This window comes from Aptenodytes patagonicus, chromosome 11, assembly GCF_965638725.1.
Source record: "Aptenodytes patagonicus chromosome 11, bAptPat1.pri.cur, whole genome shotgun sequence".
Taxonomy (NCBI): domain Eukaryota; kingdom Metazoa; phylum Chordata; class Aves; order Sphenisciformes; family Spheniscidae; genus Aptenodytes; species Aptenodytes patagonicus.
Window position 1 is genome coordinate 16,079,908 of NC_134959.1, and position 14,800 is coordinate 16,094,707.

At 43.1% G+C, this 14,800-nt stretch overlaps 1 protein-coding gene across 3 annotated transcripts in view; it reads right to left on the reverse strand.

The window, feature by feature from the left end:
* ZNF423 (zinc finger protein 423) overlaps nucleotides 1–14,800 on the reverse strand; it is a 236,507-nt gene that overhangs the window by 18,527 nt on the left and 203,180 nt on the right. For all 3 annotated transcript variants that reach the window (XM_076349270.1, XM_076349271.1, XM_076349269.1), the window contains 2 exons: nucleotides 5,381–5,512; nucleotides 3,671–3,786 (listed from right to left, as the gene is read on the reverse strand). In XM_076349270.1, coding sequence (XP_076205385.1) covers nucleotides 3,671–3,786; nucleotides 5,381–5,512 — 248 coding nt within the window. The remainder of the gene's footprint in view (nucleotides 1–3,670; nucleotides 3,787–5,380; nucleotides 5,513–14,800) is intronic.

Consider the following 14,800-nt stretch of genomic DNA (forward strand, 5'->3'; position numbering starts at 1 on the left):
AAGTTCCCTTAATTTAGTGGTTTGACATATCTCCAAATCTGAACAGGAAAGCAAGCCCTTTATTCATAGCAGGCAATAAAACACCTGAACACCTGTGCTAGGAAAGACCTGGCAGGTACCCTGCTCCCTTGGTACCTGGATTATTTGCGCGTTGTTTATTATATCCCTTGCCTTAGTTTTCATCAATTGTAATCATTTAGGAGGAAACGGTATGATTAACAGTACACAAGCAAACAGCAGGAATTTAATCCTTTAAATGCAAATACTTCATCGGTTATGTGATGGCTCCTTGGAAAAAGCAGTGTGGCAAAAGCGTACCTATGAAAATCCTCCTTAAGTTTCCTCTGAAAACCACTGCTCAGTCACAATTTGCTTAATGTAATTCTCGATGCAAGCAATTGAGGAGGTGTATTTCCCAGCTGTGAATAACACCACAAATATAACTCTCAGCACCCATTATGTGTCATAATTTCTGACCCATCTTCGGTGTTGGCAGGGCTCCCTGCTAGGTTTTAAATAGTAAAGGCCAAAATGTCAGTTGTCAGAGCTAGCTCATCTCCCACGTCTGGATGCCCTGTGTGCTGCTGTGGCTCCAGCTGCCTGTGAGAAGCGGGCATGCAGTGGCCAGCAGCTCCTGACACAGGTCCTAGAGATGGGGCTCTGTTTGAAAGGGTTCTGCCCTAGGCATGAGGAACCCCCCAAACCTCCACCTCTACACTTGTTTCAGTAAGCACGTTTCAGTAGGGGGAATGAAATGCCATAGCCTTGGTGTTCTACACATTAGCTATAAATTTACTTTTTTCCAGGAGATTTTCATCATATTCATAGCTGTCAATCTCACAAACTGAGGATGTGAAAAATGCAGAGCTGCCAGCACTTCCTCTTCTGCCCTAAGGGTACATGGGGTTATCACACATACTGTTTCCTTTGTGTTTCATACTTAACCTTACCATGTTTTCTTTCCTTATTTCCAATGAGATAACGTAAGCAGTTAAATAACATTCTCTTTCCTTTTCTTCTGGCAGTATCATCAAGGTAACCTCACTGACTCATCGCTCCAGATTCACACCAAAATTTCCACCGTTTATAAGATGAACTCAGTTCCTCAGAGCTTTCTTAAGCCTTGGTTTTACAGCTCCATCAGATGGTGTAAACTTCAAAACATAAACCTACATTAAAATACAACTACTAGTTCAGAAGTGAAAAGAGGGTTTGATTGCTTCCAGGGCATTACGCTGCCAAAGCAGTATTTGCACCAAGCCCTAAAAGGACGTTTACAGTGGCAACGTTTCTTACCACATGGCACACACATGCCCTTCTGGGCTTACTTGGTGTTTACCCTGTTTAAAGAAATGTTCACAAATCAGTGGGGCTAATTCATGCCGCTCCATGACATCTCTAAAAGTTACCTTTTCCCTGTGCTGCCTGTCATTTTCCCCACCCTCTTTGTTTTTCTTGCTTTTCTGTAAGCACCCCACTCTGAATTTCTTCTTGAAATAGTTGAATGCTCAATTATTTAAAAAGTATTTTCAGTGGTTTCACTTAAAAATACAAAGGAGTAAAACAAAGCGTAGGTTCAGATTTTGACACCAGTTATTTTACGCCAGTGGGAAAGCAAGATCAAAACTGAAAAGTCAAATTCATCAAGCGGAACCCCTTGATGGATGGTGATTTGCCCACATAAGAACAATTGCACAGTGAAGAGACTGAAAGGTTTATGCAAATTTAACCCTAACTAGCAGCTGAACAACTGGTTCACTAAAATACTACTAAGTCTTCATTACTCAACAAAAATATAACCAGCAGTTGAGGAATTTAGAGCAGGCAGCTTACACATCAGAAACTGATGAGATAATCGTGCCAAGGCAGACTGGTTCAAAAGTCTTGAGCATTTCTAACTGATTTATACACACATTTTGTGTCCTCCTTGGCTCAGGTATTTGAATTAGTAAAATCCCTGGCATCAAGTAAACACACATTTCTGAGTCACCGCTGAAATAAAGACTAAAACTGTGCAGCTAAGTATTGAATTTTCGTTCAGCCAGCACCATTCAAAACTACTTGTGTAATTATTACGAGCACAGAAATTTTAAATGCACACAAATCCTGCATAAAAACTGGAAAATTACAATCATAATTTATCTGATTAAAGCTGCTATTTGCAGCAATTTTGCAACGCACAACACTTCAGAATTGAAACACTATGTAATTAAAACTGTTAATTGCAAAAAAGGGCTGCTGTTAAGACTATAATTTAACAAGGTTCTCTTATTTGACCATCTGATTTTAAAGGTTAATGCTGTGACCTAGAAAGCCAGTGTGCCCATTTTAATTGTGCTGGCATTTTGACCAAACACCACTTTAAAGGAAAAATGGGAGGAAAAATCAGAGCTGGCTTTGCAAGCCACTGTTGCCTTCATAGAATAGTTCGTTCATAGTAAGAACACACAAACCCAAAATCTGCTGACTTTATTAAAATATTAACAAGGTATAGTTAAAACTTTTGTACACTTATGCAAATCAGGTTGCTAGAAAAAGGGAAAGAGGAGATTCCCCTGGGAGGGGAAAAAAAAAAAAATCAACAAAGTGAAAAGATCAACCATCCTTCCACAGCATGACAGCACGACACAAGAGGCAGCAGCTTGGGAATTCAGCAAGATAAATAAAAACCCTCCAAAGTTTAAGTAAATCATGGTTTATAAAGATAATAGATTTAAATGAAGCATACGGTACCATTCTATAAAAAGATCACATTTGCCAGGGGACATTAGCAGTATTTCGGTAGCCTTCTACACAGGTAAGATATGCCTGAGGACGACAGCCAGGGCGGGCACCTCCCTACGAGCTCTTTGGAAGGGCAAGCTCCGGCAGTCCATTCCCCGCGAGGTATCAGGCGCACACGCCATGGAGTTTTCAGCATCTACGTGGGCTTAGCACCAAAGGTATCAGTGTGATTAAAACCCCAGGCTCACCAGCATGGCTCCAAGGTGGCCCCTGGGGCCAGGGTCCCGAGAGCAGCTGCAGCAGCATGCCCAGGTCAGGGTCCGGCCCCTCCGAAAGGCTTGCTGCACCGGGGAATGGGTGCGGGCCAAGCACCGGCTTTGCAGGGGCTAAAACTGCTGTGGCTCCCAGTACCACCAGGGAAACTGGCATGTAACACCTGGTTTGCAGAACCTGCAGCTTATTAATGTGCTAGTGCCTCGGTGGAGCTTCTAATTAAGCATCATGTTGAGCTGCATCCACACTTTGCTCTCATACCTGGGTAGGGAGAATTCCTTTACTTCTGACTTAACAGTGAAGAAGGGGAGGGGGCAGCCTACCATTTGCTTAGTCTTTGTATGTTAATCAGTGCCTAAATTATTAATAGAGAAAAAGAAATTATTTACAAGGTGTTTGACGTAAACATGTCAGGATGCAGCAATGCTACTGTCAAGAGAAATACTCATAAAGAATCATGGTATCTGTCTTGTCTTATTTATTTATTCCAGCCATGTTTCAGAGACCCCTTTCTCCTGATAGCACCTGGGGACGCAGGAGGAGACAGAGACTGTTTAAGGGCAGAAGAGACCATACTAAGGGTATATACCTTTTCTAAATGCTGCACAAGGGTGATGGTTGCACAGAGAAATCAACAGCTTTAGCTTTGCTTTTACTCCTGTTGTAAACATACCTGAAGCTCTGTTTGAAAGAAGAACTTCTGTGGGCACTGGGAACAGTCGTAAATTTTATCTTCCTGCCCGTGGACTGCAAAGATGTGCTGCTGCAGTTTGTTTGCCTGTACAAAAACTGAAACAACATCGTACAATTAGTTAAGATTGCTTCATGTAAGGCATCTTTTCTTGAACTACACTTTCACGATTGCAAAGACTCTGAAAAGTCCAAGGATATCTGCCAGAGAAGTGCCGATACACTCGGTTCAGCAGAATTTCCTTACAAGTAGTCAATTTAGAGTCTCCAGGCTGACAGTCAGCTTACTTCTAACAGAGTTTAAATCCTGTATGGATTTTTGATATTTCACATAAAGCTAACACTGTCCGCAGGTAACTGGAAGAACTCAATCATCAGACCAAAGAGAGGACGTCACCGCTCCTGCAGGGAGCCCTGGGCCCACGGCAGGTGCATCGGATGCATTTTTAATGCAGGACAACTGGGCCAGGAGAAGCCTTGATGGCTGCTCTGGAAGACACATGGCCCAGAACAGCATTTCTGGCAGACACGTGAATCTGAAAGGCAGCCTTGTCACAATTTTTAGAACTTTTAAATGGGTTGTCCGTTCAGTATTAAAAAAAAGATTATGATTTAACATCACAAATATCACAGCATCTGCATTATGATTTTGAATCAACAATTATTCTGACTTTATCAAGTGAAATTTAGAAGTGAAACATATTGAACCCCAAGTTTTAGCTGGTTAAAAATATATCTCATTTAATTTTTGTCTCATTTTACATGAATGATCATCAGTATATGAAAATAGCTTCTTCAGTGGAATTAAACACGTGCTCAAAGAGTTATTTTACAGCACATTTCAGGAAAGGATAAATTAACTCCAAGCTCACACAAAAAGCAGGTTCTCAAATTGTGGGCCAAACCCTAAGGAGCATGGATTTGCCTTGCTCCCACTGAAGTTAAAGGAATCGCAGGTGCTGCTGTGCCCCTTTACTGACAACAGGTCCACAGTCACATGTATGCAATCTTCATCTCTCAAGCAGTTTGGAAACGTAGATGTTAACTACTGTTTTGAGGAGCATATAAAAGGCAGCCTTTAACATGCATCCTGCAGATTCTTTAAGCAAGATCACCCAAGATCATTTGCATTGGTGAGACAGCTTAAAATGAAGTACAGAGAAGGAATACCTAGCAGGCCCTCAGACAGGAGTTAGAAATGTGCCACCATGAGCAAACTGGCCTTAAAAAAAAAAACTCTAGAGAGCAGCTCACAAAACTATACACTTGTAAAATTTGGTCTTCTCAAACCTTTACTCACGTGAGCCTCACCACCGTGAGCGGACTAAGCTACCTGGCCTTTAAAGGGTCCTTGCTCAGGTGAATAAGGGCTTGCAAGAGCCGGTCCCTACCTTGCAAGTCCTACACTTGGAAGCACATTGCACCTTTGAGCCACAAGGTACAATTTAAAAGGCTTCAAACTGAGGGGGGGCGATGCAGAGCCCGCCGCATGCGGCAGTGCGGCTCGGTGTCAAACACCACAATGCTGCTCTTCAGAGCGAGCCCCAGTTTCAGACAGACAATATTTTGAACATTTCCAAGCACAGTATTTCTTTTTCCCAAGGGAAGGAATACAGTATTTTACAAATCCCCCGACTGTCATTTCTGGATCAAGCCATGCACGCTGAGGCTTGTCTTGGCCTCCCTGTCTTACCTGTGAAACAAACAGGGCATTTGAATGTGCCTCCCATCCCCTCAAAGCTGTGCTCAATCAGGTGACACAGGAGCTTTGCCGGAGAGTCAAACATCTGGTTACACAGCTTGCACTCATGATTGATGCCTTCCTCTGCAAGGTTCAAATGATACAACTTGTTAGTGACATAGCAGATTAGCGTCGGGGATGCAGCAGTTGGTGAGAAACGCCTGTGCCGGCGCGCAAGACTTCAAGGAACCGCAGACATTGCCACGGCTCCGGCCTCATCAGAAAAGCGGATCGAGTCGCTCGCGCGAGGCATTCAGGTGTACAACCCCCAGTCGCATTTAGGGGCGTTGATTTTCAGCTGCGATGAAAGCAGTGCTGCGATCAACCCGCCGGGAACCCACGCGCCTGCTCCCAGGCTCGTGACAGCACTGCAACGCTCCACCTCGCGCCCTACCACAAAGGGAGAGCATCCCTGCTCTGCGTATAGATTATTAAATAGTCAAACAGCATTTAAAATGAATTTAACAGTGTGAATTCAACCAACAACACTGAAAGTGGGCTGAAATGCCACCTTCACCTCAGATTACACTGCAAATATACAGGAGAGGAAGAAACTATCAGAGAATAGCAGAAGCCCAGAGCAGTGTCAGCCTCAATTTTATATCTCTTGGCTTTTTCCAAGCTGAAGAGACCATTAAAGGTATTTAAATGTCATTTGAAAGTGTAATTTCCATGTCATATATCTTAAGCACTGAATACATAGGGCTCATTTTAAATGCCCCTATGTTCTAGCTGAACTCGTAGGCAAATAATAATAATTACTATTGTTTCAAGCCTACCACTTTTGCAAGATGATATGTTTCTCTGTTTACTGACGTTTGTGAGTTTGGGTGCAGCTGGGCCTTTTTCTGAGGTACTGAAGCCATGTTAAAGCAATTTACACACATAAAATGAAACATTCCTTTAGTTTTCTTGAAGTGAAGGAGGGAGTGGTAGAAATTTAGACAACACAATGTACAGTTTATATAAATAAGAAAACACCTAAAATTTAAAAATTTTGCTGATTCTTTTTGTAAATGCTTCCTGAAAATTTGTCTTTCCTTCATTGTGGCAGCACAGGTGAACTTCTCATGAAAACCTATTTTAAAAACTAAAGAAATTCTATCTTTTGATGTATATTCGACTATTTTTATAGCTTCAAATCTCACCAACTTCAATTTTTAGTTCCAAGACACCTAAGAAATGACTACATTGTACTATGAACTAATCTCTTGCCAAATGCATTTGGATCTTGCGAATAATGCGACCCTTCAGAAGCATGGTCTTTACTTACAATTGCTTTAAATTAGCTTTTTACATCTTTACAAGGGCTAAACCAGAGCAAAATTATTGTTTTCTACAAGGCCTTTGGTACTCTCAGTATCACAAAGCCCTTTTACAAGGTAGGGAGTTAGGTGCCAGAGCAGGCAAGCAGCAGGGCTCTGTGCAGAACGCTGGGCACAGCCCGTGCCTGGGCGCACGGTGGCTCTCGCACATTTGCACCTTGGCACATTTGCAGCTGGAGGCAATTCCCAGAGTACGCAGGCCTTGAAGGGCTCTCCATGCAGCATGAAAAATAACAATAATTTAAAAGAAAAAATCTCTGTGCAGCAGCACGTGCCGGCGGTGAGCTGCCTGTGCCACCTTGAGGCCAGGTGGGCTCTGGAAACCCATGTGGCCATGGGTGCTCTGCCCTGCACAGCAGTGGTGGCATGCAGGGCGAGAGCAGGGTGCTGATGGCAAGCGCTGGCACCTGAGCTGCAGTCAGGGAGGAAGAGGCTGGATGGAGAGAAGTAAACAGGCAGGTTGGGAAGGAAGTAAAAAGAGAAAAGGAAAGGGAGGAAAGAGTCAAGAACAGAAAGAAGAAAGGGCTGGTGGCTCCATGGCAGCAGCTCCACAAATTCCCTGGGCAGCCATAACAGGGTACTGGAATATTTCTAGGACGCAACAAGGTTTGCAATTCTCTGTTTGGGCAGCCACCACAGATGGGCACATCGCACTCACTGATGGATGGGTTCCAAAACCTGACCCTCTCCCCTCGCTGTAGCGTAAGGCTGGCTTCTCCCATCAGAGCCTCGCCTGAAAAGTTTTGGCTTTGTGTGATCCTTGCAATCTGCTCCGGAGGGGAGGAAAGATGGGGAAGGGAGACGTGCCTATGTGCCTTGCGCTGAGCATCCTGAGCATGCCCAGCCACACAGCTGTGTACAGCAACCAAATGCTGCAATAAACCTGGAGAGGACAAAGCAGGTACTGGGGGGAATGGAACAAATTCCTTCTACGAGTAAATCAGAGAAGTCACGTTTGACATTAATTTTCTACCCTCCACATACTGGGTATTTGGAAAACAGTGATTCATGTACAGCCTATGGTCCTGTGTGAGCACATGTGTTCATAAATACGGACAGACACATACTGCTGATTAGACGACTGCTCCTTTTGCAGCCTAAATACTTATAATTTCAGTAAAATTAAAAAACCAACAATGCTCAAGCATTTCAATTGAAGTATATTCTTACAAGCTTGGTATGTTTAATTAGGTAACAGATATTGTGTATTTTCTTGGCTGATCCCTGCAGTATTTTAAATAGTTAAACCCATAACAAACAAACTAAAACTCGAATGAAAAATAATAAAACATAATGGGTTCCTGCAGATCTGGAAATTTATCCCACTCGAGGCAAGACCTTTTGATTTGCAAATCCACTTCTGAATTATAAGGCCTTCTCCTCACCGGTGGGGGTTTTTATTCCACTCCCACAGGAGTCCATTATGTATTTCTTGTGTCTATAAAACCATCCAGGAAGAAAAAAGGGGGAAAAAAGTACCATGGTTAGCATGACAAACGTTTCTCTTTTCATGCCTGTGTATTCAAAATATGAAAATGCCCAAAGATATAGATAGAATTGCTGCTATAATCACTCTCTCCTCTATGGCATTTTACAGCATATTATTTTACACAGAAACACAGCGCATGTATAGGGATACTCAGTCACCTTTGGAGAATAACTTCCTTGAATTATATAAGATCATATAGGTACATGCAAGGCAGCTTTTTGACAATGTGGCGTGACAGCCAATGCCCCAGTCAAACGTGTGGCGCTGGGCGTTAGCAACAGAAAACATATAATAGTTTCCCTCATTTTTATTCCCCCCACTTTTTTTAAAAAAAAAAAAAAAAAAAAAAATGACAAGCATCTATGAGAGACCTACATAACTCAAGTGAATTATGCAGCCCCTCTCATTTGTAAAATAAAATGCAGATTTTTACAGCTTGCTGTGCTAGATCTTCTCCCATTTCTCCATAAGTGTATCTGTGTGGGGATCAATTGATTACAGGACTAAACAAGCAATGCACAGCAAACAAGAATCTTGGGTTTCTTGCCTTTTTTTTTTTCCTGAGCTCAAAATAATAAGCATTAATTTTACAGTTCATTTCTCAAAAAAATAGTAGGATGTGCTCTTGTTTAAAACAAGTAGGCCTGCTGGATTCTGTCAGGCTGAAACTATGTCAGGCCAAAAGAGGAACAGAGCGCTTTGTGTAAAAGTATCATGGGGAGATGATAGTATCCTGTAATGTTTTCAGTACCTACTTTTGTCTCCAAAAGCATTTGATCCCTGGCAGACACATACTTATTTCCATACTGGTCTTGAGGGAAGCCGGTAGGAATGAGAGCTGATTATCTGAATCCTGAAGGTGAAACCTGGGTGGTGCCCACTGATGTCAAAGGCAGGCATTTGTATAAATTTGGAGGTACGTAATTTACTGCCTGTTAGCGAGGATTAGCAGGTTGCGCAGACCCAGCTGAACTGCAGTGGCAAAGCACATCGCTCATTGTTCCCAAGTTCGGATGCATTTGCAGGATAGTTTTAAATATGTTGATGGGGTGCTTAGTAGCACTTACACTGTCATTCTGCCCATTTTAGAATGGGAATATGTTTCTCCATAAAGCTATTCTGCTGCAGCAATGTGCATTTAATACATATTACAATGAGTCTCTAAGCCTCTAAGAGAACCAACACTAGCAGCCTCCCGGCGAGGATGCAGTATAATTAATAACGCTGTATTAAATCCATGTACTGTATCAGCTGCATTTCTAATTATAACTATATTAATGGCAATATAAAAGTACACATTAACACTGTCGTGTACCGACATGTTATCACACCAATAACAAATAAGAGATTTGAAGAATAAAAATCAAGATAGCATTGTCTTTACTGTTAGTTAAAACTTCTCTCCTCAACTTGATTTAATAAAGCAAAATTTTCCCTTATGGAATAACCACAATAGTTGTAATTTGAGAGATCGTGTAAGACAATCTGATGCTCACTCCTGACAACATGTACATCCCATACTATAGCTTCCCGGACCAGTATATTTCTACTCCACTGCAGCAAATTAAGGCAATAAAGGGGACTATCTTTCCTGTACTCAGATGTACACATCCATGAGTTAACTGCACTTTTAATGAACTTTGAAATACTGTAATTCAGTGTAAGAAAGCATTAATATACTGTGTTCACAGAGAACCTTCTCCTGTCCATTATATCATAAACCTGGTAGAATTAAATGGGCCATGTGCTCTAATTATAATAGAAATAAATAGAAATTGGAATGAACACAGGGAAATAAAATGAAAACTGCATGGAGCTGTTTATGCAATTCATTTCCCAGTAAATAAGTAAGCAAAGGGAAAAATTTACAACATAAGAAAAGCAGGAGCTTCCCCAGTAATTTTTTCCATGTGGCTGTGAAGGAGCAAGAGGCTGGGACCAGGGTAGGATGACAGTGATGGACACCCCCCTCCAAAACAAAGCCTGCAGAGAACCACTTTAACCGCTCGCCTGGCTGGCCCACTGGTTTTCATTAAAAACAATCCAACGATGGAGGTAAAACCAAGGACTGAGAACACGATGCTACTGCTATGAGGGGATGGCAAATTTGCAGATGCTCACGTCGGATGAAGACGACATCTGCTGTACAAACAACATTTCTTCATTGCCATTGCTGTCTAAGCCCTTGACCTGCTATACAAACCATTTGGACCACATCGCTCCATTACATTTTTGTAATTAATCCCAGAGGACGTAGCCGAGCCCCTCCCTTGCCAGTGGGGCAGCTGTAGGGCGAGGGGACCCCACGCTCCTGCCCCGGCGTGGGCCAGCGGCACAGAGCCGCTCTGCGGCAGGGTGCCCCAGCGATTAGGCAGCCCGGGTGGTGAAAGGCAGCGGATTGATGGTGTGGCAGCAGAAATGTCACCTGGGGAGCTGGGTGCCGTCCTCCCAGGGATGCTGGAGGTCAGTTACTATGGCAACGCCGAATGAGCTCAACCTTGTAACTGACCCTTATCTTTTTTTGATCTGTGGCCCACTTGGGACCTTGGCTGGAAATCAACTGGAAAATAATCTGGTCACATATCAGAAAGAAAACTATCTATACTTATTTATCCAGGTAGAGCTCATATCTCCCTTTGACGACTCTGCCAGACTAAAGACACCCATCATGTTCCTGCAGCGTTTCATGCGGCTGTGCAGAAACACCCGGCTCCGTGCTGCGAGAAACTGTGCCACCCCCACCCCCACCCCCACAAAACACACACACAAACTGCCACAGATATCTGTGCTCATGGCTCTACTGATATATTGCCAAAATCTTGCCTTGCTCACAGCCCCTGACTTGCCCGTGTGGATAAACATACACCTACACCCCTTCTTGGATGGTTTAATATTTTATGTTAGTATCCACTACTCATTCCTTTGTGCTTTATCTCTCTGCTGAAATACGATTCTGCGTTGAAATATATTTATATCATCTAGAATGGCACAACACTGATGTCTTTTATGAGCTGCAGATTGTTTAATAAAATCTTGCATTCCTGCTTCATCCTTATGACAATTTTACTATTACAAGTTTTCAAGGGATATGAGAGCTGTCCACTGTGGTTAGAAACATCACTTTAATGAAAAATGATAACACAGGGACTTGGATTTTTCTAGAAACTATGTAAGGAAAACCAACAAAAATAAAGAGTTCCCAACGTGCATTCGTGTGTATTTTTGTTGGTTTTCCTTACATTTGCTTTTGGATGAGACTCATTAAAATCAGTTCTGTTCTTCATAGTTTTCCAAGGGATGGGCAGCCCAGACAAGGGTCTGACAGAATGAAAGGGCTGTCACTGTTCCCCAGCTGGAGAACCTCTCTGAGGAAACAGGATTTAGGAAATCAGGGAAGATATTAGGAGACAGAAGCCGCAGGACCTGCTGGCAAACATAGGTGCTAGAGGAAGCGCCTATGGATTCCTGGTAACAAACTCCAAGACTTCTTGTGATGTACTTCTTACGCGCATCTGTGGCTTCGAAAGGGTATTCTTTTTCAGGCTAAATTAGCCTAACCACACAACGGGCTTTAAACTCTTTTCATCATCTCAGGGGGCCTCAAGCTCAAAATATGCAGAATTAGATGCCAAATTATTTATAGGGTAGCTTGTAAGTTCACTGCCTCCAGTATATGTCAGTACACTGCAATATTAAAATGACCATTAAAAAGAAGCACAGTCCCAGAGGGACTGGGGATGAGATTGCAGGGAGTTTCCTACCAACTGCGACGGCGGTTCCTGCGCTGCTCCAGAGCCCCTGCCTCCCTCCCAGCCGCAGGCTGCGTGCTGCCCCACTGCACTGCTTCCTAAGGAAGGCTGAACCTCAGACACATGAGATGGGTCTGCCGAGCCTGTCTTCATCAGCTTAATTTTCAGTTTACAAGAAAAATAAAATCTGAAAGTTCAAAGGAGTTCATGGAGTTGTGCATCATCTATCTGCTGACTGCAGAGCCCCAGAGGGACCCCGCCTGCAGAGCTTTATTTTAGATTTAGATATTAATCTGGGAAACTGCATAAAGATAATTTGTAGAAATGCACTACACTTTAGCACAGTAACTTCACACTCTATTAGCCTTTCTCTGAAGATGCCTTTTTTTAATAGCCTGTATTAAAACTTCTTGTGGACTAAAGTCTGATAAGTCTGGCTGTTCCTTCACAATAGATCATTAAGGAATAACTCCAGTGGCTTCCATGGAAGTGCAAAACCCGTACAGGAAAAGAAACACATGCTGCCTTTGAGTGTGCAAGCCCATACACACGCACACAGAATGAGTCTGTGCTAACGAACCCCTAAGAACGGCTAGAGGGTAATAAAAACACTGCATTCCCACACAACTCAACCTTAGTCGTGTATTTCAATGTTTTGATATGTTCACAGCTGTATTATTTCAAGTTTAATGTCAATACCTGGTGGAACTGAAGTAACACAGCCCTGAATCCAGGCCCACAGCCACACAGCCCGTTCCCTGCACTAGCCTCCCTCGTGCTATCGTGTCGCTTAAACCTGAGTATCCCTTATTACTCCTGGTCTCTTCTCCACTCTCTTCTCTTTCCTGGAAGCAGCTCCCTGCATTGCTACACAGTGGGAATACATCCATCCTCTGATCCTATCGACAATATCACATCGAAGAGCTCAATACAGACAAACAGCAATAACTACTATCTACTTGGCATCTATTCTTCTTGTGAAATTAAAAATTAAAATTAAAACATCATTATACTCTTATTAAGCATCCCACTGGAATATGCCAATGCTTTTAAAACATGCAAAGCTTTAAACCGAGTTTAAATGGGTGTAAAGCCCTTTTTACTTGTTTTACAGGCCTGGCATGTTCCACAGCCTCAGCACCAGGGCCACCAGAGCCACAAGGTGCCCACTCCCCACCACGTCCCACCCAGACCTCCTGCAGTCCCAGTGTGCATCGACCGTGCTTGCACAGAGGCCCCCAGAGCTGCCAGGACTCGAGCAAGAGCTGCCAAAGGCAAAGCCTTCCCTCTTACTGGCAGTCCCCTCCCCTGCCCGGGCACCTGCGCACAGGGTGGCAGCTGCATCCCGCAGCTACTAGCTTAAAAGCCAAAGGCTGGGTGCATTTTTGTCTGCCCAAAGGCAGGTCCCTAGGGTGGGGATCCAAGTCAGGGCAGCATTCAGCCCTGGCTGCCAGCCCCCTGCGCTAGCTGGGCACACTCGGGATAGCACACGGTACTTTTTAAACACGCGAACTCCTGCTGATGTGTGCCACTGATCTTCAGATTACAGTTTCCCAAGTACGCATTGACATGATAGACTATAAATCTATCACATAAATAATCATCAGATTAATGGTCTTTAATAGTATATAATTAACATGACAGGCTACAAGCCAGTTGTTGTCAACTACACTCAGCAATGCACAGAGTAGGGGAAAGCCATAAACCACTTCCATGATGGCATCAGGGAAGCAGAAAAAAAACTGGTAAAAGGAGAGAAAAACAGAACACATAACAAAATGAAAACACTTCTAAATGTACAATTTAACTGAGAAACACCGAAGGTTCTTGCAGGGATCAAAGTGTGATCTTTTGCATCAGCAAAGAAAAATTCAGTTATGCCTGCATTAGTGCAATGCCTCTTGAGCGAGTACAGCTGAACTGGTGCGAGGGGCCTTATTCTGATATTGCAAATTCTGCATAAACATGGAAATATGTATCCAGTAATGTAAACTTTACAGCAGTATCAGCTATGGTCAAATTAAAGCTTATATTAGTATGGATATCTGGGAAATTGCTGCAGTGGGCATAAAGTTGTAAATGCAAGTGAAAACCAACCGTGAACATTATTTCTGTTGCATATCATCAAATGGCTTGGAGATTGGCCAAATGCTGCACTCCTGTAACATTGGGGCAGTTTGCACCCACTTATTCAGATTAAACAAATGCATTTCTTTTAAATATGAATTCACCTTCTTTTCTTATTAAGAAACAGTACTGTTAGGGAAAAGCCTCTGGTTGAAAATCAATCTCTTATGGTGTTATCAGCTTACGGACCAAAATTCTGAAATTCTTCTTTAAAATACATGCAGACAAGCAAAAAAATGGAAACATCTCTCAGCTTTTTCTTTGGGGGGGGGGGGGGGGGGGGGGGGGGGGGGAAGATAGTTACCCGGCTATCTTGACATGATCATTTAGTACAACTACACCAGAGCTTACTTGTTCATATGAGGGCTGAACATACGTCACAGCCCAGCCCTGGAGAGGCTCCTGTCCCCAACCCCTACCCCGAGGCACCTCCCTTGCTCCCTCTCCCCATGGACTAGGGCAGGAGCTTGGAGACACAAACCAGTTATTGGAGCTGACGAAATGAGATGCCATTGCCAATAGAGGGAACCAAGGGTGACTAAATAAGGTCTGGCTGGCTAAGATAGCTGACTGATTTTGCATGGCATGAATATCTCTCAAAGCTCATTAAGTGCAAATATGCCCCAAAGAATGAAAAACTCCTATCAGACATATTTTTAAGTCAGGAATCCTAAAGGTGCAG